Source organism: Myotis myotis, unplaced genomic scaffold (genome assembly GCF_014108235.1).
Source record: "Myotis myotis isolate mMyoMyo1 unplaced genomic scaffold, mMyoMyo1.p scaffold_m19_p_3, whole genome shotgun sequence".
Classification (NCBI taxonomy): domain Eukaryota; kingdom Metazoa; phylum Chordata; class Mammalia; order Chiroptera; family Vespertilionidae; genus Myotis; species Myotis myotis.
The window spans coordinates 125,441,130-125,465,913 of NW_023416335.1; the positions used below are offsets into that span (position 1 = coordinate 125,441,130).

General features: G+C 39.7%; 1 protein-coding gene across 8 annotated transcripts in view; it reads right to left on the bottom strand.

Moving 5' to 3' along the window:
• The window catches only part of NUDT4 (nudix hydrolase 4), a 47,350-nt gene that overhangs the window by 19,678 nt on the left and 2,888 nt on the right, over positions 1-24,784 (bottom strand). For 2 of the 8 annotated variants that reach the window (XM_036297561.1, XM_036297567.1), the window contains exons 2-5: positions 13,623-13,733; positions 12,381-12,425; positions 9,579-9,666; positions 6,185-9,032 (exon numbers count right to left, since the gene is read on the bottom strand). In XM_036297561.1, coding sequence (XP_036153454.1) covers positions 8,830-9,032; positions 9,579-9,666; positions 12,381-12,425; positions 13,623-13,733 — 447 coding nt within the window. In that variant the 3' untranslated portion in view covers positions 6,185-8,829. Of the gene's footprint in view, positions 1-6,184; positions 9,033-9,578; positions 9,667-12,380; positions 12,426-13,622; positions 13,734-13,938; positions 14,702-14,746; positions 14,850-24,784 lie in introns of those variants that run through there. The other 6 variants (XM_036297565.1, XM_036297568.1, XM_036297562.1 and 3 more) reach the window with 6 other exon arrangements.

Genomic DNA, 24,784 nt, shown 5'->3' on the forward strand with positions numbered 1-24,784 from the left:
ATTGTACTATAAAAATCTGTCTAAAATAGGACTGATGTCTACTAAGTTTGTAATAGAAGCACTGAAATGGAATAATTCAGTTTTCATTTCAAATATATAAATTCCCAATTTCATGGCATCATGTTTTTTTCCTTTGTAATTTTGATGAGTCAGGATTGTTTGGTAAAATCTGCTTTCTCAACCTTTGGATTGAAATAAGAGTCAGTGTGTTCACTGAACTTTTAGAGGATTTCAGGGAGAGGCCAATGCAGGGTTTGCAGCTATCTGGAATTTTGGCCTGTTTTTCTTGGCCCCCACAGTGTGGTTGGTTAAACATTTTAAATTGAGTGCCAACATTTATAAAAATTGGGAGATTTTCATGAAAATACAGAATTTTGGTAACTTGTTCTTACTATCTGGCAACAGAGGACATGACCCACCGTTGCATGTCATTGGCTGGGAGGAACTGAGTGGCAGCCTTGCCCTCTTATCCCGTGGCTCTGCAGTTGGCTAAAGTCTCACCTGCCTCCCAGCACACCTGCTTCTTTATGCAGTCCTTTTCCCTTATGAGCCTTTGACTTTGTAACTCCTAAGCTTAAGGAAAGAATTTACTTAACAAATAAAAATCTTTAATGTGTGCTCAAGACCAGACTACTTGTTAGGGATGATTAGGGCCTTTCTTTCCCTCATGGCCTTTTTAATCTAATGAGGGAGGACAATGGATAAATAGTTGCAATTGTCTTGGAGTGGGGAAATAGTACTTGGGAAGGCTGTTCTTCTGGAGTCCAGCCACATGAACACCTCCAGGCAGGGGGAATAGCATGTGCAAAGTCCTGGGAGCAAGGAGGAGAATCTGCATCTATACTAATAAAAGGGTAATATGCTAATTAGACCAGGTCGACCAGACACCTTCTGGTCGTCTGGTCCTCCTTCCAGACAAAGCCACGGTGGCGGGGGCCGAGGCAGAGGTGGTTTGTGTTGTGCCCAGATTTCAAGGTTCCCAAAAAGCCCATCAGGGAGCCAGCGAGTCCGATGCAAAAGCAAAGAGTTCTTCATTTCGAACTAGTTCGGCTCCCCGACCACACTCACCGATGCAACAACAGTAAGCCCAGTGGCCGAGAGAGAGCGAGGCCTGATGGGATTGTGGGTTTTATAGTAAGGGCAGGGGAGGGGACTGTGGGCCCCGCCGATTGGCCAGGCGCGAGTTGGGTCTTGTTACACAGGATGTAGTCATCTCTATGGCACGCATGTCCCTTGATTGTCATTGGTTAGTTTAAAGAAATCCTGGGCGTGGCCAGCAGGGGCCTGGGCTTCCGGGAAGAAGGCACTCTCCTGAGCACATGGCGGCCGCCCCAAAAATGGAGGACCCAGGGCAAGATGGAGGGCGCAGTCCTAGCCCCCCCTAGGGCGAGCTGAGCCCGGGCTCCAGGGGCCAGTCCGGTTGCCGGGGGTCCAGCAGATCGACCAGTTCCAGCCCAGACAGGAAGTCCACGTCCTCCGTCTCGTTCCCGGGGGCGCCGGCGATCGCCTCCTCCTCCATCTCCTCGGGCGAGGGCACGCGCCCTGCCGCCGCTGCTGCCGCGTGGGTCCGGTCCGGGGGTGGCGGGCTGGTGGCGGCCTGCGCCGGGCTCCCGCCATGGGCTGGGGAGTCGGTGCCCGAGGCCGCCAGCAGCACGGTCAGGCTGCGCCTCATGGGGCCCGGCGGCCGGCCCATGTAGGCCCCGTGATGACTCGCCCTTTCAGTTAGGGGCAGTCAGGCCAGCAGGGGAGGGCGGTTAGGGGTGAGCAGGCAGGCAGGCAGGCAGGCAGGCAAAGGAAGTTAGGGGCGATCAGGTCAGCAGGCAAAGGAAGTTAGGGGCAATCAGGTCAGCAGGCAGAGGTGGTTAGGGGCAATCAGGCAGGCAGGCAGAGAAGGTTAGGGGCGATCAGGTAGGTAGGCAGGTGAACGGTTAGGAGCCAGTGGTTCCGGATTGCGAGAGGGATGTCGGAGTGCTGGTTTAGGCCCGAGGGGTCCTGGATTGGAGAGGGTGCAGGCCGGGCTGAGACCCCCCTCCCCCCTATGCACGAATTTCATGCACAGGGCCTCTGGTATATTGATAAGTGGCTTCTTGAGAGTCAACTCTGCCCAAACTCGGAGGTGTTGATATAGCTTTGTGTTACTTGATTTTTAAATTTTGTTGTAGTCTACTTTGCTGTGATTTGCTTCCATAGTTCTTTGAGGCAGCCTAATAAGATCTTTGTCTGATACAGAACTTAAACCCTGCTCTAGACCGAGATTAAATACAAATAGATACAAAAAGCACAGGTGGTTCCATGGTTTAGCACTGTTTAAGGAGAGTGTAGGGGGAAGGAAATCTGGTATTCTACCAGACATTATGAACACAATTCTTGCTAAATGGAACTAAATGATGTCATGGGAATGATAGGGATTGGCTTTATATTTCTACTAGAGGCCTAATGCACGAAATTTGTGCAAGGGGCTTGGCCCTCGCAGCCGCTGCAGCTTCCGGCCTTCGCTGCCCCAGCTTCTGACGGTTGTTCTGCTGTTCAGTCTAATTAGCATATTAGCTCTTCATTATATAGGATTTGAAAGCCCAGGAATCTTTTGGTTATTCTAGCCACATCCATTTTTGTTGTAGTAGCAAACAGTTTAAATATAGTCTTTTCTAGAAAAGCTACCCCCTCCTCCCAAATCCCATGATTTATACAACGGCTAATTCATCAGTCTGTTTTTGAAATAATGTATTTTGGGGCCTCGGGCAGTATTTCATTTAGCTATTTGGCATGCTGCTTAGTTTAAGGAATTAAATAGGGGTTTATTTTTTAAAAGACTTGATCACAAAAGCAAAACATATTGAATGTAATAACTTGAAAGAATATAAAGACTGGCGATACTTTGTTTTCTTAATTATAACCCTGCATTAATTTCCATTTTATCATTGAGGTTGGAATTTGGGAGGATTGGTTCCGAGTGTTGGCTTTGCTTACAGCTGTTACAATTTGGGCAAGTTCCCATTGGATGCAAAACTAGGAGTTGGACTAAAGTTTTTACTGTTAAGTGTAGAGTTCAACATGAAGAGTTTGGGTCCTCCCCTTTGCCCCCAATTTCACCTTTGTCACCCTTCAGTTGCTTTCATTTCATATGGGCCTGAGATACTTCAAGTGTGTGAATGTAGACTTGCTACCAAGCGGAGTCTCTACTGATTTGTATATGTGCTGCCGAAGCGAGCACGGAGTCTCTACTGATTTGATAGAATTCTTTCAGTTTCTGGTTGTAGAAGCATATAATAATTGCCTGAATATTTAGACCTTGCTAATGGTCTCCAGTTGGCAGAGCGACTGAAATTCTATTATCTGTAAAAGTACATTTTATGGTGCTCATTAAGGAGCTTTAACATTTTACCTCCTCTAATCATTGCGTCAAAACATGTTTTAGAAATTAGAAGATTTGATAACCTCATGTTCTTACCAAGAATAAGATTTACTTTTTACATATTCCTGAACCATTTTCACCCACCACGATTCTTTTGAAATAGTCCAATTACTAGGTTAGTAAATCCCAATAACTTAAATTTCATTATAACCTAACCTAGCAAGTTTACAAAGTAGACTACTTAAGACTTAGACCAGTCAAAAGCAGCTTAGGCATGTTAGATTGGTTGCACTAAATTTGAACTTGTGCCGTTTTCCTTCAGTTTTGGCAGGAAACAGGACTGGGTAATCAAGGGCCAATTCTTGCAACCTCCTTTTCCCTTCTAAAGCTAAGTATTTTGGGCTTTGCAGGCCATGGATCTGTCTACACGCAGTGGTTCTCAACCTCTGGCCCTTTAAATACAGTTCCTCATGTTGTGACCCAACCATATAATTATTTTCGTTGCTTACTTCATAACTGTAATGTTGCTGTTATGAATCGTAATGTAAATATCTGATATGCAGGATGGTCATAGGCGACCCCTGTGAAAGGGTCGTTCGACCGCCAAGGGGTCGCAACCCACAGGTTGAGAACCACTGGTACAGTAACATACTCAGCTCTGCTATTGTAGTGAGAAAATATCCATAGACAATTTTTAACAGAGGCTTCTGCACTCTGATAAAACTTTAATTTTTACATGTCACAAAGTATTCTTTTAAATCACTTTGTTAACATTCTATGTTTCTGGGCTGTTACAAGTTGGGGCTAGGTTTGGCCTATAGGTTCAGCTTCCTTCCTCCTTGGCAGTGATTGATAAGCCACTGCTATAGTGCTAGAAGCAAATGTGTCAATACTTCCCCTTTTAAAAAGTGATACATTACTTTTACTCCAATAATAATTAGATTAAACACTTGTATAAGTTTCTTCTTTCCCCTTGATTATATTTTTTGATAAATGCATAGATCAGGTCATTAAACCCATTTTTTTCATGTAAGATTATTGAACATTGTCACATAGAAAGTTTCAATATTTTATTTAAAAATAAAATCTGAAATGTGTACAGGCTCCTTTTTAAAAAGTGAGCTTTAACAGGTAATGCTGTGTAGTGTTTTTTAAAATCAGTTACTAAAAGGACCTCCACCTGTGGCAGTGTAATTCAAGTGATATCTATTGACTAGATGACCATAACTTAACACCTCCATTTGCAATTCAAATTGATGAATTAATAAATCCTGCAATATACATCTTTGATACATTTTGATTGTGCAACTTGAAGTATCTCCCAGAAATGGAATTGTTGGGTGAAAGGGTTACATTTTATGTTTAAAATAGTCCATTATATAGACATGTTACTAGCTAACCATTACCCCGTTAGGCAGGCCTGGGCATTTTATTTTCATGCCTTAACATTTTAGTTGCCTATCTTAGTACATAAATCTTTAACATTTTTGGCCATCTTGTGTAGTTAATTCATCAAAAGGTATGTTTAAGTTTCTTGATACACATTGAGAGCCAAATATTATTTTTACTTCACTAATTTGAGTAAAAGTTGAGAAAATAAGATTTACAATACTTATATACATATGTGCCTGGCACTGGCGTTTAATAACAAGGAAATGTGATGTCCAGAGGGTAGTAATCCACATATTGGGAAGAGTAATTTTTGGGGTCACATTTAGTTGAAATTACATCAAATAGAGGAATTTGAGACTAGTTTCTGGCAAAAGGGCCTTCTCATCTTACTCCTATAACTTAGCCAATGGCACTAGTCAGGAAGGTATTGAAAATAGGAAAGCAAAGCAGCACCAAGGGTAAAATCACTTTTCCACCAAATAGCAACATTTTATATGGAACTGTACAGCAAAGTATTTGGTGGGGGAATCATTTTTAAATAAAATATTACTTTTGAAGATGGTGCATGTCTTTTAAAAGCAGAACCTGATTACTGTATGGGTTAAGAATTTATGAAAGTGTTGGTTGGAAACAGACAAAACCAACCACAGAAATATTCCTGCTATAACCAACTCATTAAAAATTATACTTTAGTAAATCAACTGTTTAGCCCTGTCACTTTTGTCTACAGAATTCTGCTTACAGAGACCTGTAGAGAATTCTTGTATTTCAATGGGAAAATAATACTGGAAAATGCCAAACTTTCTCTTTGCCTACTATTTTTTAAAAAATGTTGAGAGGGAGAGGGAGAAAATCATAGAAACATCAATGATGAGAATCCTTGATCGGCTGGGGATCAAGCCCACAATCTGGGCATGTGCCCTGACCAGGAATCGAACTGTAACCTTGACCTGGCTCATGGGTTGATGCTTAACCACTTAGGCACACTGGCCAGGCTTCTTTCCTACAATTTAAATAAGATTTGTGTAGAACATTTATGTAAGGACTCTAAAGTTGGTCTTATGGCTGGCAGGGTACCTGTAGCCAGCTACCCATTTAAACAGTAAAATGATTAAAATGAAACACCCTACAGCAAAACACAGAATACATCAAGAGCTCTTGAAAATCATTGTAATAATTATAGCAAAACCCGATTAGGGCAGGGGAACAGTGCCATAAGACAACTATAGCCGCCATGCACCATTAGGCTACTGTCTAAGAAGATGGGAAATATCCATTGGGAGAGTAATGGCAACATCTTATTGGTGACCAGTTCCTTTTATAACCCAGTTAATCATAAAGGGAAGTGTATAAATGTACTTTTACTGAGATAACATATATGACCATCAGTGGGAGAAGAGTAATGTTACTGTGGAATGCAAGACAAGTTTTTTCTTGGTCTTAATATAATAAAAAAAAGTTACTTTATTTCCATTTTTATTTGATGTTTCCAAATATAAAAAAAGTCAAGATTCTTACACCAATTATCTCAATGAGACCATGCAAAGCAATTCAAGTGTATACAACAATCACCCCCCTTCAGTTTTGCTTCTTTATACGACTGTGTGATCAACACCGGAAAACTGAATGGCATGTGTCTGGTTGGAAAATTTCACCTGTTTACAAAAACCAAAAACCCAACAACATGCAGGCTAGTTGCTACTTTGTGTCTGCAAGTCAGTCACTTTACAAACTTGTTGTTTTAATTAGGAGGCACATGGTACTGAAAAATTTAGCTGTCCAATTTTATCCAACTACCCCACAGAAAGCATAAATGACAATCCCAACACTGTAATAATCTTTAGAGGGTTGAGATAGTAGATACTTTTTGTTACCCATAGTAGATTCAACTGTTGAGCCTGAAAATGTAGGCTTTTTCTCTGAACAGAAATAAATCCTTAAGGCCCTTCTCTAATTTTGCTAGACGGGGTTCTAGGAGAATAGTGAAGAACCCCTCATATGAAATTGAAAGTGTGACAACTGTAAATCTTCTGTTGCATCATTCAAATTTCTGCTAGTTGCATAGACTAAAGACAGTTAGTTTGCTAAATGGCACTGAAGAAATCCTGACTCGAGTGGCACTACTTCGTCCAAATGTTTCTGACCAAAGAAAATTACACAACAATATTTATAGGCTCACTTTTAAGAGATGGCTGACATTAATACTGTACATATTTTACAGATCAAATACATAGTCTAAGAGTTTATAAAATAATTTCATGCATTAACTCTCAGAATGTCATGTACAAGATACCCACCTCCCCTCCCCGCAAGCACTGTGATAGCATTTCAGGTGGACACAGTCCTATATACAAAAACAATCCAGTTTCTCTGCTGTGTTAAGTATGTAATTTAAAGAAACTTCAGAGATTACTGAGAACAAAAATCTTAGTCCATTGAAGACTGATAGAAAGCGTCAATCTGTGGAATTTAAACACCCAGAATACATAACCTCTGTACAAAGAAAAACAAAAATTCTGGATGATCGTGTTTGACCACACCACATAATTTAGAATGAAGTGTCATTGGTTAATTACTCATTCCTTTGACAGCATTAATTTGTGAACTAATGTTTATATTATATCTAGTTCATCTGCATTTATGGCACAAGATCTCATTTTATAAAGTGGCACCAATTTTCCTCAAGTGTAACAGCACTCTATTTTTAGCAGCAATTACATTTTTAAGGTTAATAATTTGTAGGACAAATGTATAACTACTTATTTTCTACTTTATGCTCATCAGTTACAATATTTACAAAAGGCTAATGTCTACATACAGAATGATCTTGCCTTCATCTCCCACCCCACATCTTACTGAAAGGTTTTCCCTCCCACCTTATTCCTGGCCTGTTTGGGGTAAATACAGGAGTTTCAGAAAAGGTACCTATATATTTTAGCTGGGATTCTTGATTTTAATACATATAAAGACAAATATAAGACAAAATAATTCTTAGTTCTGGTATGTTCCAGTGCCCCAAAAGTAAGTAAGTCGTGATAAATAGTACCTATTGACAACCTATAAAAGATTAGACATTCTAAAGGTACCCTAACAATCTAAGTCTGTAACAGCTGAACAGCAAGAAGGCCATTTTAATTGTGAAGCCGTCATCACTGACTGGCATTTGAGGTTATTGATTCCAAACCCAGGTATGGTTGGTTATCAGTGACCAACAAGTTTGAAGAGGTGTCACTAAATTGAAAAACTGAAAATATATTTTTAAAAAGCAATTTACATTGAGGGAAATTTGGTTCTCAGATATTTGGTGTAAAGAGATTATGGATAAAGGGAATTGGCAACTGGGTGTGCTAACTCAAATGCCATGAATCCAGATTTCATGATAAGATGATGTATTTACTACATGTGTTTTGCTTACATTAAATAGCTCCCTAAAAATTTCCAACTCTATAGAGTTAAAATTTTGTGTTAAAGGGCTATTGAGCAATAGGGGAATTATGTTAGTGACATAATACCAGTTGTAAAAATTGAAACAAATGAGTTAGCAATTCCTGAAAATAGCAAATTAGGTCCTTTGTCAAAATATTGGGCCATACAGAAATATTCCAAATATGAAATTTTTGAAATAAATTGTGATACTGTGAAAAAGTTTTCCGTTAATATCAAGAATTATTTTTGTAAATTCCCACAACAGAAGGATTTGTTGAATACATTAATGCTGTGAATGAGAAAACAAATTGGGGTAAAACATACCCACGAGTAAGTTGATCTGACAGAAACCACAGACTGACGTCAAATGGACGAAAAACTGAAGAAGAAAAAAATGACAACCAAAATAACATGGAGGGTGGGAGGGTCAGGGGCACAGTTAAGGCATCTAAAAAAAAAACTCCAAATGGCTTTGGCTTATTAAAATATTTTACACTATTAAAAAAAAGATTCAAAAGCATCTGAAAAACATGCAAATTGTTTGAAGAAAACCTTGTATGGCAAATTCAGACAGTTTGCAAGCGTCATTCAGATGTTTGCCAAGGAAAATAAAAAGCCTCTCCCCATGAGATTGCACATGGTGGGAGTGACCTCCCATTCTATCTTATAGTAGATGGCAAGCCAGAGGTCTGTGCAGCAGTTACAAACAAGGTGTTATTATCTGGAAGAGAAGGGACTGTGGAATTTCCATTGGATGGAGAACAACCCAGCTTTAATTTTTCCAGATACTCTGCATGTACAGGCTTATGACATTGGAGAACTTTGATGGCATCTTCTACTTTGAACCACTCTCTCTTCCTTCCTAGAAAACAGTGATGACATTGATTACTATACAATAAAGTCAAGTTTAAAAAGTAAGCCATACGCTGTTAATAATATTCCTCACTCTTCACAAATGACTATTTTTTTTGGAATGGCTTAGACAACAGTATGTTGAAGAATTTTCAAATAATTCAAACATGGAGATGTATATTCATCTTCCCTTCTCTAAAAGAAAGGTAACCAAAAATAATTTAAGATGAAAATTGGATACAAGCATGCAGTATTTTTTAAAAAATATATTTTTGTTGATTTCAGAGAGGAAAGGGGAGGGAGAGGGAGGGAGAGGGGGAGGGGGGAGAGATAGATAGATAGATAGATATCAATGAGGAGACAGAATCATTGATTGGCTGCCTTCTGCATGCCCCTACTGGGGATAGAGCCCGCAACCCAGGCATATGCACTTGACTGGAATCGAACCTGGGACCTTTCAGTCCGCAGGCCCACGCTCTATCCACTGAGCCAAACCAGCTAGGGCATGCATACAGTATTTGAATTAAGAGAATTCTGATAGCAAAAGGAAACTTACCTATATTAACAGAATCTTCCCAATCTTCTAATATTTCAGTGACAATAAGAACATAGACATATGTTCTGTGCTTTCGGTCTTGGTTCTGCTTGAATGTAAAAAGAAAAGCATTTTAATCTATAGGAACTAGTCATGTACATATTTTTAAGGGAAAAAATCAGTTGTGGCACACTGCTGATTAGCATAGCCTATTTACCAACGTGGGCAAGTATACTCAGTTGTATAATCCAGCATAGAAGTGAGTTTATGTAAGAGAAAATACTAAAGTGATGAAATTAGCTCCCAGTACTAAACTTTTAGCTTTCTGTTTCCGTCCATCAGGTAAGTAATTAAAAGAACTACATTCCTATCCTTTTTAAGGTCCTATTCTGTGGGGCTAATACTGATAGCCATTCCATACTATGGAAAACTGCTTCCCTCACAACTTGTAGAGCAGTATCCCCAGTTAGTTCAGAGCATTCCCCTCAGAGGTTTACAAGACACACACAAGAGCACAGCTCTACTAACCTAGACTAGGGCTTCTCCATCTTGGTCACCCATTACATCACCCAGGGCAAATGGTTTTTTGAGACACCAATTCAGTTTGAGGTAAGGCCTAGGTTTTGATATTTAAAAGCTTCCAGATGAACTATGCACAGCCAAGGTTGAGAATATCTGGGTCAACCCAATCATGGAACATTATTTTTAGTCCTATATTCAACCTCAACTTTACCCATATTAAAACTGCCACCTAGTCTTGTCTCTAGACAAAATTAAACACAAGTTGGCCTTAAGACAAAGGGGCTCACATTCATCTCAACTAAAATTAGCCTTGTTTGGTATAGTCTATGACTATAGATAATTGTCCTAATTTTTTCTACCACAAATAACCTGAGTAATCCACTCAAACAATGTATTTTGTCTTTGGAAAGGAATAAGAACAGCAATAAAGTAGAGGCATCTCTCACAAACATTACTGTTCCTTATTTTGAAGAACTTGTTATCTCTGTGCCTGGCAAATCAATATCTTTATTATTCTATGATCACAAATGCATTGAAATCACCAGGATGAATGAGTAGGGCCATTCTACTTCTGTTATATTTCCTAAGGGGAAAGTATATTGATTACCATTTTCTGTTCAAATTCTATAAAATATAAATTGTACTCTATAAAAACAGTAAAAGCATTTAATACAATTACCTTCCCATGTTATGTAAACATTTATTTATAATGTGAGAAGTTTTCACCCTAGCCAGTTTGGTTCAGTGGATAGAATATCAGCCTGCAGGCTGAAGGGTCCTGGGTTCAATTTGGGTCAGGGGCATGTACCTTGGTTGCAGGGTTCCTGGCCTTGGTTGGGGTACGTGCAGGAGGAAACCAAATCCACGTGTGTCTCTCACATCAATGTTTCTCTCTGTCTCTCCCTCTCCTTTCTACTCTCTCTAAAATCAATGGAAAAATATCCTCAGGTGAGGATTAACAAAAAAATAAAATGAAACATAATGTGAGAAGTTTTCTTTAAAAATCTTGTCAGCATACTGACAAATGTGCTCTTTATATCATGGCTATTCAGAATTATAGAAAACTCAGTATGTTTTTTAGTTTAGAAGATAGTGCTATTTAACTGGGCAAAGCAAGTGCTGAATTCTGGGAAAGTTTGAACATTATCTTAAGAACTTTACTCCTTTTTCTGTTATTAAATTGATTGGGGTGACCCTGGTCAACATGATGGAACTTTACTCAACAATTACTATATTCTGGGAATTAATTCTACCAAGTACTGTACAATCAGAATTTTTTCTAAATTCCTTTAAAAAGGCTTAAAAATAAAAATTTTATGGTTCTATCACAACTATTCTATGTATCTGAGCTTTGTATTTTTACATAGCCCTTTAAGGATAGTCATTCTGTATGTCATCTAATGTTACATGCTGATGGTAAGGGTACATTTCCAGACATCCTATCTAATAAAGAGGGAATATGCTAACTGACCCTCATGCCATCGCAAAAGATGGCAGCACCCAAAGCCAATAAAGAGGAAATATGCTAATTGACCGCCCCTCCCTCAAAGATGGCGGCGCCCACAGCCAATGAGGAGAGAATATGCTAATTGACTGCCCTGCCCTCATCTCCCCTCAGCCCCAGTGGGGCGGCAGGCGGGCCCAGCTACTCCACGAGCCTGCCTCCAGAGTCCCCCAGTCCTCTCAGCCCCCCAGGGCGAGCCCCAGGCACAGGCAAGCCTCGGATGGTGGCTGCCCAGCCGCCCAGGGCCGCCTGAGGCTTGCGCTGCCAGCAGTGGCAGCAGCAGAGGTGTGACGGGGGCGTCGCCTCCCGCCCCTGAGGGCTCCTGGACTGAGGGAACCTCCCTCCAGTGCATAAATTTTCATGCACCGGACCTCTAGTTCTTCATAAGTGATAAATGTTTCTCCATCAACTCCACTGTATTGTCATAATATGCTGTATATAACTAATGGTACAGGCAAGTTAAGTAGTTTTTACTTCCCTCCCTCCTAATTCTTATGACTTACTTCCCTTCTGATAGTTTTAAAGGAAGAAATTATTAATTCTCTTAACAGCAAACCAAGGATTATTTTGTTTGTTTGTTTTTGAGAGAGAGAGAGAGAGAGAGAGAGATATCTATGTGAGAGAGAAACATTGATTGGTTTCTTCCCACACGTACCCCAACCAGACAGGGATCAAATCCACAATCTGGGTATGTCCCCTGACTGGGAATCAAACCCTCCACCTTTTGGTGCATGAGAGGACATTCCAACCAACTGAGCCACACCAGCCACGGCCCAAGGTTTACTTTTGTAACTCACCTCAAATATGCCCAGGAGCCTGCCCAATTTCCCTTTGACTCCAGCCTATTGAAAAAAGATGAAATGTACAAATTTTACCTTTTCATAACAAAACTGATATGAAAATTACTTTCTATTTCAACTTGTAAATCTAAACACATTAGCCCCTTCCATACTAAGCATGCTTCTGTGATTTTTTTGATGTGCTGAGATTCACAACCCATGGTTTGCTATAACACATTGACTTCATTTGCTCTACATGCAGCTTCCTGTTGATCAGACTTATTGCCATTTATTCAATAAGAAATGGGAAGAACTGACCAAAAATTAACTCCCTACAAATTTGGGACAAATTTCCTGAATGAAAATAGACTTTTCTCTGTGAACTGATAAATACTCCTCCCCCTTCTTACTTAAATTTAGGCCAATCTTCCTTTAGTCACACATCTCAGGAGGTATAATTCTTTCTATAGGCAGAGTCCTCATTACAGTTACCAAGTAAAGAGTGATTGGAATGTCAGTGTGCCCCCTACTCAAATCCATCCTGTGAACTAATAGACTGGTACATGCTTGTCTTCTCTATCTCAAATGTGTTCTTCCCTTAAGAAGCCACTCATCCTTCAAGACCCATCTCTATGAAACCTCCAACTACACACCAAGGCCCAATGAGAGCTTTAGCATTATTTTCCCATTTATACTCTTAACTGCTGTTCAATAACTTTTTGTGGCACTTACTATGCTGTTTTGCTTGTGAGTAAAAGCAAGGTGTATATCATCATGTGTAAGAAGACAAGCAGGCCATGTACGCTTTTGTGCGTGCGTGTGCCATTTTATTGAACTTTCAGACAAAACAAGTAAAATAAAAGCAAATTTGTTTCTTATTTACTTGAAAAACAATCATAGCACATGATTAACATCTCTGTATGTTTTTGCTCAGTGTAATACTAACTTTGCTCTGGGCAAGACCATCATGTTATATATTGATCACTGATCAGACTTATTGTTATGCAATTCCATGTTCCACATTGATGTTAGCTCTGTTTTACCAGGTAGAAAAAATATCTGCTTAGCAAAATGCTAGATATAGTCACATGCTTTAAAATGTTAAACTAGGCAACAAAAAAAACACACCTATGTGACCTGCCTTCTTGACTTCTCAGTGTATGTAACAAAGTCCCTTGTTTGTGAACCAGAAGGATGTCTGTAAAACCCCAAAATACAGTCTGTGTGAAAAGAGAAAATGCAAACTACTGTTCACCTCACCTCTTCATAAACCTCCCTCACGGCAGCACCACCAGGCTCCTCCTCGGGCTCCATTCCTCCTCCTGGGACAATCCATTGGTCTGGGTACCGACTGCTGCTCACCAACAGCACCTGAAAGAACCACCATAACCATATATAAGCAACATTCTAAATCTTTTATAAGACTGTACTTCTCTTCTAGACTACCCTACTTTTAAATTTCATTAAAATTAGAACACATTATAGTACAAAAAAGCAGTTGACAGCCTTTGTAAACACCATCTCTGTGAATTCAGAATTCAACAATAACATGATCTCACCACTAAATAATTCTTACCTAATTAAATCATGTAAGCTGCCAGATTCAGTTAGTAAAACTCTCCAATTTTTAGATATTAACAAAGGATAAAAGCAAGAGACTTTGTTTTTTAGCTCCAGAGCTGTACACCCTGAGGTTTGTGGTCAGATCCATTATTCTTCAGTTACATTATCTTATTATTTTTCCAAATGTAAGGATATGTAACCATAGGCAGGTCACCCTGTTCTTTCATCTACAAAATGTAAGAATATTCTGTGAATATTTTTGTGCTACAACTTGAGTAGTAGTGACAGAGATTATATATGGCCCACAAAGCCGAAAATATTATCTGGCCCTTTACAGGGAAAGTCTGTGGACCCCAATCAAGAACATCATTAAGCTTGAAATGTGCAAATACTTAAAAAATACACAACAGCTATTATCACAGAGTATCCTAGAGGCTCACTATTTTTTAAATTTTCAGGTATGTAGTACCTGAAACAAGTATTACATATCCATCTTATAAATGAAAAATTTGTGAGCTAGGTTAGGTTGAAATTCACCCAAGTAATAAAAAAAATAAAAGAAGTCTATGATAAATAACCAAATGACGTTTATTAAGATAACAGATGTCTTAACTGACCTGAAAATGTTACCTCAGTATATTGCCTTCAAATAAATATAAACAGTGCTCACCAGATAAATCAATTTAGTACAAAGTTTAATCCCCTGTGTGGGTCCTGATTTTTTGACATGCATGCCAGTCGTTTTCTCTGCCCAGCTCCCTCCCTCCCTCCTGCCAGAGGAACTGATGGCCTGAAGAGTTCAGAGACAGCACAATATTCACCTCCTACTTGAGTAAGTTGCCAGGAACTCAATCTGTCCCAACTGGAAAGTTCCAGGCTGACAATAGTTCGGCAACTCCCAGCTTTCCCCTAAAACCTCTAAAATGTTAAGTAGAAGATATAGTAATACTGATTCAGGCACATTAACTTCAATTTGAAAAAAGCAGACACCTTTGCCTATGGACACACCATCACTGCGGAACAGTGATCAATTAATGCTGAGGGGGTCTGAACATTGTTTCTCTCATTCTTGATCTGGTAGGACTCTATTGCTCCCACCAGCATCATTCCTTCAAGTAAATAACCAACAGAACAGTGGCAAACCCATAGAAAGCACTAAATTGACACAATGGTTGACAAAGCCTTAGCTAAAATAGAAAATACTAATGGCTGACATTGAGGGTACTACCACGTCGAAATACAGCAATCTGGGTGAGATAAAATGAAATGTCTTAAATGTAAGCTTTCTTTTAAAAAAAAATTATTTCATAGAGAAAGGGAAAGGGAGAGATAGAAACATCAATGATGAGAGCAAATCATTGATTGGCTGCCTCCTGTACACTCTGAAATCAGGCATGTACCCAGACCAGGAATCAAACTGTGACCTCCTGGTTCATAAGTCAATGCTCAACCACTGAGCCACACTGGCCAGGCTAAGCTTTTTTTAAGTATTAGCAAATAGGGCTTAGATATCAAAATTGGAATTAAAGAGCCAGCATAAGCAAATCGAGCAAGAACCTATGGTATTCGAAGGCTTTGGCCCTGGCCCTAGCCAGTTTGGTTCAGCAGAGAGAGCATCGGCCTGCAGACTGAAGGGTCCCAGGTTCAATTTCGGTCAAGGGCACATACTTTGGTTGCAGGCTCCATCCTACAGGCATGGGAGGCAACCAGTCGATGTTTCTCTCCCCCTCCTTTCCACTCTCTCTAAAAATCAATGGAAAAATATCCTTGGGTGAGGATGAACAACAACAACAAAAAAGGCTTTCACCCTGTTACCAAGACTGGCAAATGAATTTAAGTTTTTTTAAGTTAAAACAAAAATGTTTAAGGTACACACAACCATTATATCTTGCAACAAAGGAAAAGTAAATGGTAACTACTGGTCCTGACTGCAGAGTTGGAGGCCTCTTTTTCTCATCTGGGTTAAGGATAATCTAGTTTCTACTGCCTGGATGGAATTCTTACACACTTCTATGCTGTCTAAGCAACTTCCTTGATTACCTTAATAATGGGACAGAATTGTACAGGTGGCTAGCCATCAGAAAAGTACATTTTCATTTAGTAAATAGATGGTTTCAAAACCATATATTCATATTTGAGTCCTAAAAACATAACATTCAGTGTCATGTATCTAGGTCAATGACTGTTATAGTCCCACTAGAGGTCCGGTGCAGGCCAGTGGAGTCCCTCGGCCTGGCCTGCGGACATCCCCTGAGGGGTCCCAGATTGCCAGAGGGCGCAGGCCAGGCCGAGGGACCCCACCAGTGCACGATCAGCCAGGGAGGGATTGTGGGAGGATTCCAGGGCGTGTCCGGCCCCATCTTGCCCAGTCCCTATCAGCCGGACCCAAGCAGCAAGCTAACCTTTCGGTCGGAGTATCTACCCCCTTGTGGTCAGTGCCCTTCAGAGCGACTGGTCAAAAGGTCGAATGAACAGTTGGACACTTAGCATATTAGGCTTTTATTATATAGGATTTGTCCAAGATAAAAGCTAAATTACATTAAGATTAATAATGTAGGAAAACCCCATTAGTCTGTATCTGCTTTTCTGAAACTAACACTTAAGCTTCCAATTTAATACACCTTTATCTATAGGACATCATTAACATGACTAAACTTCTCTTCCAAAGTCAGTGACATGGAAGCCCTGTATGGTCCAACATCTCCCTTCATAAATTACTGTTTAGAAAGCCACAAGAAAACAGGCCCATATACATTTTGGACAAATGATTTAGCAGAAACCAAGTAATTATTGTGCACTGACATTCCAAAAATGATTAAATTGGATCAAACTATTAACTTGAAATGCATTTTTCAAAAAAAACAAAACAAAAAAACGATCAATTTAAATTAGTAATTAATACCTGTGTACAGAAATGATCAATGTCTGAACTACTAGCTTAAGGGATTTGCTAAAGAGTCTTTGGTGATGGTACAGACTGGAAAACCAGTATGTTTCATTAAGTACTTGCCTACACATCTTCAGTACTGGGAGTTCAAATGAGGTCATGGCCACAAATGTTTTGTACAGCAGAGGGGGCAGAGGGAGGGTGGTAATGAAAGAGCAAGAACTGAGGGATATACTCCATAGACAAGAGTAGATAAAACTATGGCATGGGTTTGCCAGGGCAGAAGAAATCAATCCGAGGAGCATAAGCAAAGTCAAGGACAATTAAAACCCCTCCAACACACCTGGCTAGTGTGGCTCAGTGATTGAACGTCCCGGGTCAGGGCACATGCCCAGGTTGTGGGCTTGATTCCCAGTGTGGGGCGTGCAAGAGGCAGCCGATCAATGATTCTCTCACATCACTGATGTTTCTAACCCTCCTTCCTTTTCCCTTCCTCTCTGAAATCAATAAAAGTATATTTAATGGAAAAAAACAACAACCCTCCAACACACTGGGAGAACCTAAACCTATAGAACTGCATCCCAAAGTATTATTATTCAATAGTCTCTCCCCCAAAGCCATCTAAACTTTTCTAGAACATCCTCAATCTACTAGGATCTATAATATAGTATTAGCATGCTAACTAATGCTCTGAAAATGGTATTAGTGAAGAAACAAAGGCTATAAAAGCTTATTTGGTAAGGCTACATCAACAACTAACAGAACCATACGTGGTCATTTACAGGTTTTAAATTTCTTTTAAACTACCTTTCTGGGTATATTACACTTTGTATAGCCAAAATGATGACAGTTTGTCACTTTAGTGACAAGACGACAGATGAAAGTAGGCATTCAATGTCCTGGATGAGCCAGAGCCAAGACCAGAGAAAAGTTTATAAAAAAGAGGCTTGTCAACCCACCAGACTACAGAATTAGACTTGAATCGCACTCAAACTCGAAAGCCAATGCTGGTAGAGTGGTGAAAAGTGAAGACATTCTTCCCCTTTGATCCAACCTAACCACCTCCATATAAGCATTCCTCCTACCACACTAACAGACCTTACCCCTCTTTGCATGTATGATGATTATCGGAATAAAACACCACTTACCTGGCATTGTTGAAAAGTCATTTCTCACATTTGTTTATTTTCTTAGATACTAATGTTTTAAACATTTGGAATAGAAGTATTTCTCATTTTAAGTAGTAATAGTGGTCATGTTGGAAACAGCCCCGAGTCTATGAATTATTGATTCTGTGCTTTACACTGCCCAACAAATCCTTCTCATTGGGGAGATGTAAGAAGAACATGTAAACTGCCCTGGCCGGTTTGGCTCAATGATTGGAGGGTTGGCCCGAGAACCAAAGGGTCAAGGGTTCAGATTCCCGGTCAAGGGCACATGCCTCAGTACAGATTAGAACCCCAGCCCCCATCAGAGCATGTGCAAGAGGCAATCAATCGATGTGTCTCACATCGATGTTTTTCTTCTCTCTTTCCCCCACTCCTGCCTCCCTCCCACGCTCCCTAAAAATCAATGGGAAAAATATCCTCAGGTTTGGATTAAAAAATAAGAGCTTATAAACTAAAAATGCAGTTCAAATTCTATGCAATTCAGTTATGCCTCCAGAGGCTGGAGGAACATGGGATAAGTTAGTCCTCTCCAGTCAGTGGCTCCAAATTGCCCTTTATGTTTCACCTGCTATCTGCAGGTACAGATGCAGAGGTTAGTGACATTTCCCTGTGTTTAGAAAATGCTAATTTAGATGTTTATTTCATGAAGTGGTCTCCACTTGAATCAGGTATCTTCAAAGACTTTAATCTCTGAGGAAGTATAAGTCCCAGAATATACCTCTGAAAAAGGTGGACCACCTGATGATTCTACACGTAAAAATGCTAGTAGAGACTTAACTGCATTGGTATTTCTTATTATAATTTTTATTTATTAGAGCTCTGGTTTTAGAGTTGTATAGGTTTTGAGACTCTACTTTCCGCATAAGCCTTAGTTTCAGTGTATGATTTCATAGAACTCAGACATTTTGGGGATACATACATTCAGGATTCTGGAAGACGTTGCCCCTGGTTCAGGGAGCTTAAAAGCTATTGAGAGCAGTAAATAAAAATGGAAGCCAGCCCAGGAGGCAGGGTGAGTCTCCTCCCCGCTCTGCGTGAGTATTCAAGTGTGTGTCCCTGGGGCATGGGGGAAGTAGCTGTGCATTCCCCCTTCCTCAGCTCTACACCCCCCCACCCCAACAATAAATTGTCCTCTCTTTTAAAAAAAGTCAGTTCTTAAGACTGTTTTCTCAATGTTTTTCACTCACAACTCTGCCTGGATCCCACCCAGGATCAAGTCATTTCTCCCTTTAGCACTCTATCCTATTTTGCTGCCAGATCATTCTCAACCTTGAATACATCTAAGAGCTCAACGTTACTTGTTTGAAACTAAAAGTTCTTTTCTTGCCTAGATATTCTTCAGACTTATATTTAAAGTGCTGTTTTTCAACTATTTGTCTTATGCTGTCCTAAGCTGTAGTCCAACCAGACCACAGCAACACCCAAGTCTTGCTCTGAGGTGCTTGGTTCTTCCTTACACACTAACTGCAATACAATGCCAAATGACTCACACTTAACCCTGGAGTAGCTGCTGGCACTTTCACCCTATCGATCACCCTCCCTTTTTATCAGTCATTTATCTAACCTGCTATAGCAGTGGTTCTCAACCTTCCTAATGCTGCGACCCTTTAATACAGTTCCTCATGTTGTGGTGACCCCCAACCATAAATTATTTTCGTTGCTACTTCATAACTGTAATGTAAATATCTGGTATGCAGGATGTATTTTCATTGTAACAAACTGAACATAATTAAAGCACAGGGATTAATCACAAAAACAATATGTAATTATATATGTGTTTTCTGATGGTCTTAGGCGACCCCTGTGAAAGGGTTGTTCGACCCCAAAGGGGTCGCGACCCACAGGTTGAGAACCGCTGTGCTATAGAATATGTTCCTTAGGAGCGGACGTTTGATCGCTGCATCCCTGTTAAAACTATCAAACATGCAAATACAGTATGTTCTAAGGAATCCTTTTTTTTTTCTTCTTAACATTTTGTGAATATTCACAAAAGCACAGTATCCCAACTACACTATGGGACATGTATTTGTGGGCTTGTCCAGAACCCCAACTGCTAAAACTTAGGGTGATTCCACACAGAAGTAACTAGCTGAAGAGAAGATGATTAAATGAATATAGATTTAGAAGAACTTGGGGTCAAAATGATCTGCCAGCTTCTGTGACCTTGATAAATTATTTCTGCTGCCCAATTTCTTCCTATAAAAATGTAATGTTTATTACTTAGTTCACAGAGCAGAAAAACATAAAATGAACAAATACATAAAGCCGCCCCAAAAGAATATAGATTTGTTAGAACAACCTGTTCAAAAGTAAGGGCTACTTGAGAACTCCTTCAGTATAGGGACAACCATATCATTGCATTGCACAGCTTTTTGGGATCAAACAGCAATTACTATTTTAATTTACATTCTGTAAACATCTCATCATAAAATACAGCATACATTTAAATCTCCCATCCAGGATCTAGGTGTTCTTAACCCCGTAGGGGAAAACGGAATTTCATCTATTAGCTAAAGAGAGGGGAGTTCAGGCTGGCTTGTATTCTAGTCCTGAAAAGCTAGCAATGTAATTTCAACAGAATGGGAAAAATTCATAGCAAAGCACCAAGATGTCCAGGAAAGCTAACTAACAGGGTTCATTCTATAATTATCATATTATAGAAGGATCCCCCAACTGTACACAACTACAGAAATGAAGATGATCCTGAAGTACTAAACCAAATATTAAAAGTGGCTGTGCATTTCAGAGAATTCAGAGCCTTCCCTCGGAGCATATTCTAACAAAATGATTCACTTGCTTTCTCAACTCAGAAATGATCATATTTACACAGTTTTATGTAATGGATTTATGTAATAAATTCTCCAAATCTTGCTCCTTACTTTATTTTATCTAATGACACCAATCTCTTGACTCAACTAATAAATGCTAAATTACTGCATTTATTACAATAAAAATAATTCCCCAGCACAAAAAGACCTTATTTGCTAAGGCAATTTCTGAAGTTCTCAGACTTTGCTTTACAATTCACACAATACAGACCATTTCAACTTCCTCCCATTTCCCATATTTTCCCCTGAGAGCTTGTGTTTCACAAAACCTGGATTCCAAGTTCAGGTTATGACAAGACTTCAAAGTCACTACTTTCAGGAAAACCTCCAAGCTCAGCCTCACAAAATCTCACTCATTCAGCAGATAGTGTGCACCCAATTGCTATGAGCTGGGCCCAGTGATCTGACTCTACCACTTCTTAATTAGTCAGTACTTAGGCTCTGCAATTGTCTTCTCACCTATAAACCAACATTAAGCGGGTTAAATGTAACAAAGTTAAAAGTGTTTAGGCAATGCCTCCACATTATAATCAAACTAAGAATGTGACTACACCATAGTGAGCATATCAGACAAGATCCTTAACCTACCTTGATCACTTTGGGGCTATTACGTTTTATCCTCATGTGCTCCTTCCCTCAAGGACCTTCTAATCTTTTATCTTTTTAAATAGAATACACTTCATGCTTGTTGAATTTATTACTTTGTAAATGTTTCCCCTTTTACTTTTGAGCTCTCCTAAGTAGGCCCAGCTCAGAGACACAGACCCAGTGTGGGGCGTGCAAGAGGCAGCCGATCAATGATTCTCTCACATCACTGATGTTTCTAACCCTCCTTCCTTTTCCCTTCCTCTCTGAAATCAATAAAAGTATATTTAATGGAAAAAAACAACAACCCTCCAACACACTGGGAGAACCTAAACCTATAGAACTGCATCCCAAAGTATTATTATTCAATAGTCTCTCCCCCAAAGCCATCTAAACTTTTCTAGAACATCCTCAATCTACTAGGATCTATAATATAGTATTAGCATGCTAACTAATGCTCTGAAAATGGTATTAGTGAAGAAACAAAGGCTATAAAAGCTTATTTGGTAAGGCTACATCAACAACTAACAGAACCATACGTGGTCATTTACAGGTTTTAAATTTCTTTTAAACTACCTTTCTGGGTATATTACACTTTGTATAGCCAAAATGATGACAGTTTGTCACTTTAGTGACAAGACGACAGATGAAAGTAGGCATTCAATGTCCTGGATGAGCCAGAGCCAAGACCAGAGAAAAGTTTATAAAAAAGAGGCTTGTCAACCCACCAGACTACAGAATTAGACTTGAATCGCACTCAAACTCGAAAGCCAATGCTGGTAGAGTGGTGAAAAGTGAAGACATTCTTCCCCTTTGATCCAACCTAACCACCTCCATATAAGCATTCCTCCTACCACACTAACAGACCTTACCCCTCTTTGCATGTATGATGATTATCGGAATAAAACACCACTTACCTGGCATTGTTGAAAAGTCATTTCTCACATTTGTTTATTTTCTTAGATACTAATGTTTTAAACATTTGGAATAGAAGTATTTCTCATTTTAAGTAGTAATAGTGGTCATGTTGGAAACAGCCCCGAGTCTATGAATTATTGATTCTGTGCTTTACACTGCCCAACAAATCCTTCTCATTGGGGAGATGTAAGAAGAACATGTAAACTGCCCTGGCCGGTTTGGCTCAATGATTGGAGGGTTGGCCCGAGAACCAAAGGGTCAAGGGTTCAGATTCCCGGTCAAGGGCACATGCCTCAGTACAGATTAGAACCCCAGCCCCCATCAGAGCATGTGCAAGAGGCAATCAATCGATGTGTCTCACATCGATGTTTTTCTTCTCTCTTTCCCCCACTCCTGCCTCCCTCCCACGCTCCCTAAAAATCAATGGGAAAAATATCCTCAGGTTTGGATTAAAAAATAAGAGCTTATAAACTAAAAATGCAGTTCAAATTCTATGCAATTCAGTTATGCCTCCAGAGGCTGGAGGAACATGGGATAAGTTAGTCCTCTCCAGTCAGTGGCTCCAAATTGCCCTTTATGTTTCACCTGCTATCTGCAGGTACAGATGCAGAGGTTAGTGACATTTCCCTGTGTTTAGAAAATGCTAATTTAGATGTTTATTTCATGAAGTGGTCTCCACTTGAATCAGGTATCTTCAAAGACTTTAATCTCTGAGGAAGTATAAGTCCCAGAATATACCTCTGAAAAAGGTGGACCACCTGATGATTCTACACGTAAAAATGCTAGTAGAGACTTAACTGCATTGGTATTTCTTATTATAATTTTTATTTATTAGAGCTCTGGTTTTAGAGTTGTATAGGTTTTGAGACTCTACTTTCCGCATAAGCCTTAGTTTCAGTGTATGATTTCATAGAACTCAGACATTTTGGGGATACATACATTCAGGATTCTGGAAGACGTTGCCCCTGGTTCAGGGAGCTTAAAAGCTATTGAGAGCAGTAAATAAAAATGGAAGCCAGCCCAGGAGGCAGGGTGAGTCTCCTCCCCGCTCTGCGTGAGTATTCAAGTGTGTGTCCCTGGGGCATGGGGGAAGTAGCTGTGCATTCCCCCTTCCTCAGCTCTACTCCCCCCCCCCCCCAACAATAAATTGTCCTCTCTTTTAAAAAAAGTCAGTTCTTAAGACTGTTTTCTCAATGTTTTTCACTCACAACTCTGCCTGGATCCCACCCAGGATCAAGTCATTTCTCCCTTTAGCACTCTATCCTATTTTGCTGCCAGATCATTCTCAACCTTGAATACATCTAAGAGCTCAACGTTACTTGTTTGAAACTAAAAGTTCTTTTCTTGCCTAGATATTCTTCAGACTTATATTTAAAGTGCTGTTTTTCAACTATTTGTCTTATGCTGTCCTAAGCTGTAGTCCAACCAGACCACAGCAACACCCAAGTCTTGCTCTGAGGTGCTTGGTTCTTCCTTACACACTAACTGCAATACAATGCCAAATGACTCACACTTAACCCTGGAGTAGCTGCTGGCACTTTCACCCTATCGATCACCCTCCCTTTTTATCAGTCATTTATCTAACCTGCTATAGCAGTGGTTCTCAACCTTCCTAATGCTGCGACCCTTTAATACAGTTCCTCATGTTGTGGTGACCCCCAACCATAAATTATTTTCGTTGCTACTTCATAACTGTAATGTAAATATCTGGTATGCAGGATGTATTTTCATTGTAACAAACTGAACATAATTAAAGCACAGGGATTAATCACAAAAACAATATGTAATTATATATGTGTTTTCTGATGGTCTTAGGCGACCCCTGTGAAAGGGTTGTTCGACCCCAAAGGGGTCGCGACCCACAGGTTGAGAACCGCTGTGCTATAGAATATGTTCCTTAGGAGCGGACGTTTGATCGCTGCATCCCTGTTAAAACTATCAAACATGCAAATACAGTATGTTCTAAGGAATCCTTTTTTTTTTCTTCTTAACATTTTGTGAATATTCACAAAAGCACAGTATCCCAACTACACTATGGGACATGTATTTGTGGGCTTGTCCAGAACCCCAACTGCTAAAACTTAGGGTGATTCCACACAGAAGTAACTAGCTGAAGAGAAGATGATTAAATGAATATAGATTTAGAAGAACTTGGGGTCAAAATGATCTGCCAGCTTCTGTGACCTTGATAAATTATTTCTGCTGCCCAATTTCTTCCTATAAAAATGTAATGTTATTACTTAGTTCACAGAGCAGAAAAACATAAAATGAACAAATACATAAAGCCGCCCCAAAAGAATATAGACTTGTTAGAACAACCTGTTCAAAAGTAAGGGCTACTTGAGAACTCCTTCAGTATAGGGACAACCATATCATTGCATTGCACAGCTTTTTGGGATCAAACAGCAATTACTATTTTAATTTACATTCTGTAAACATCTCATCATAAAATACAGCATACATTTAAATCTC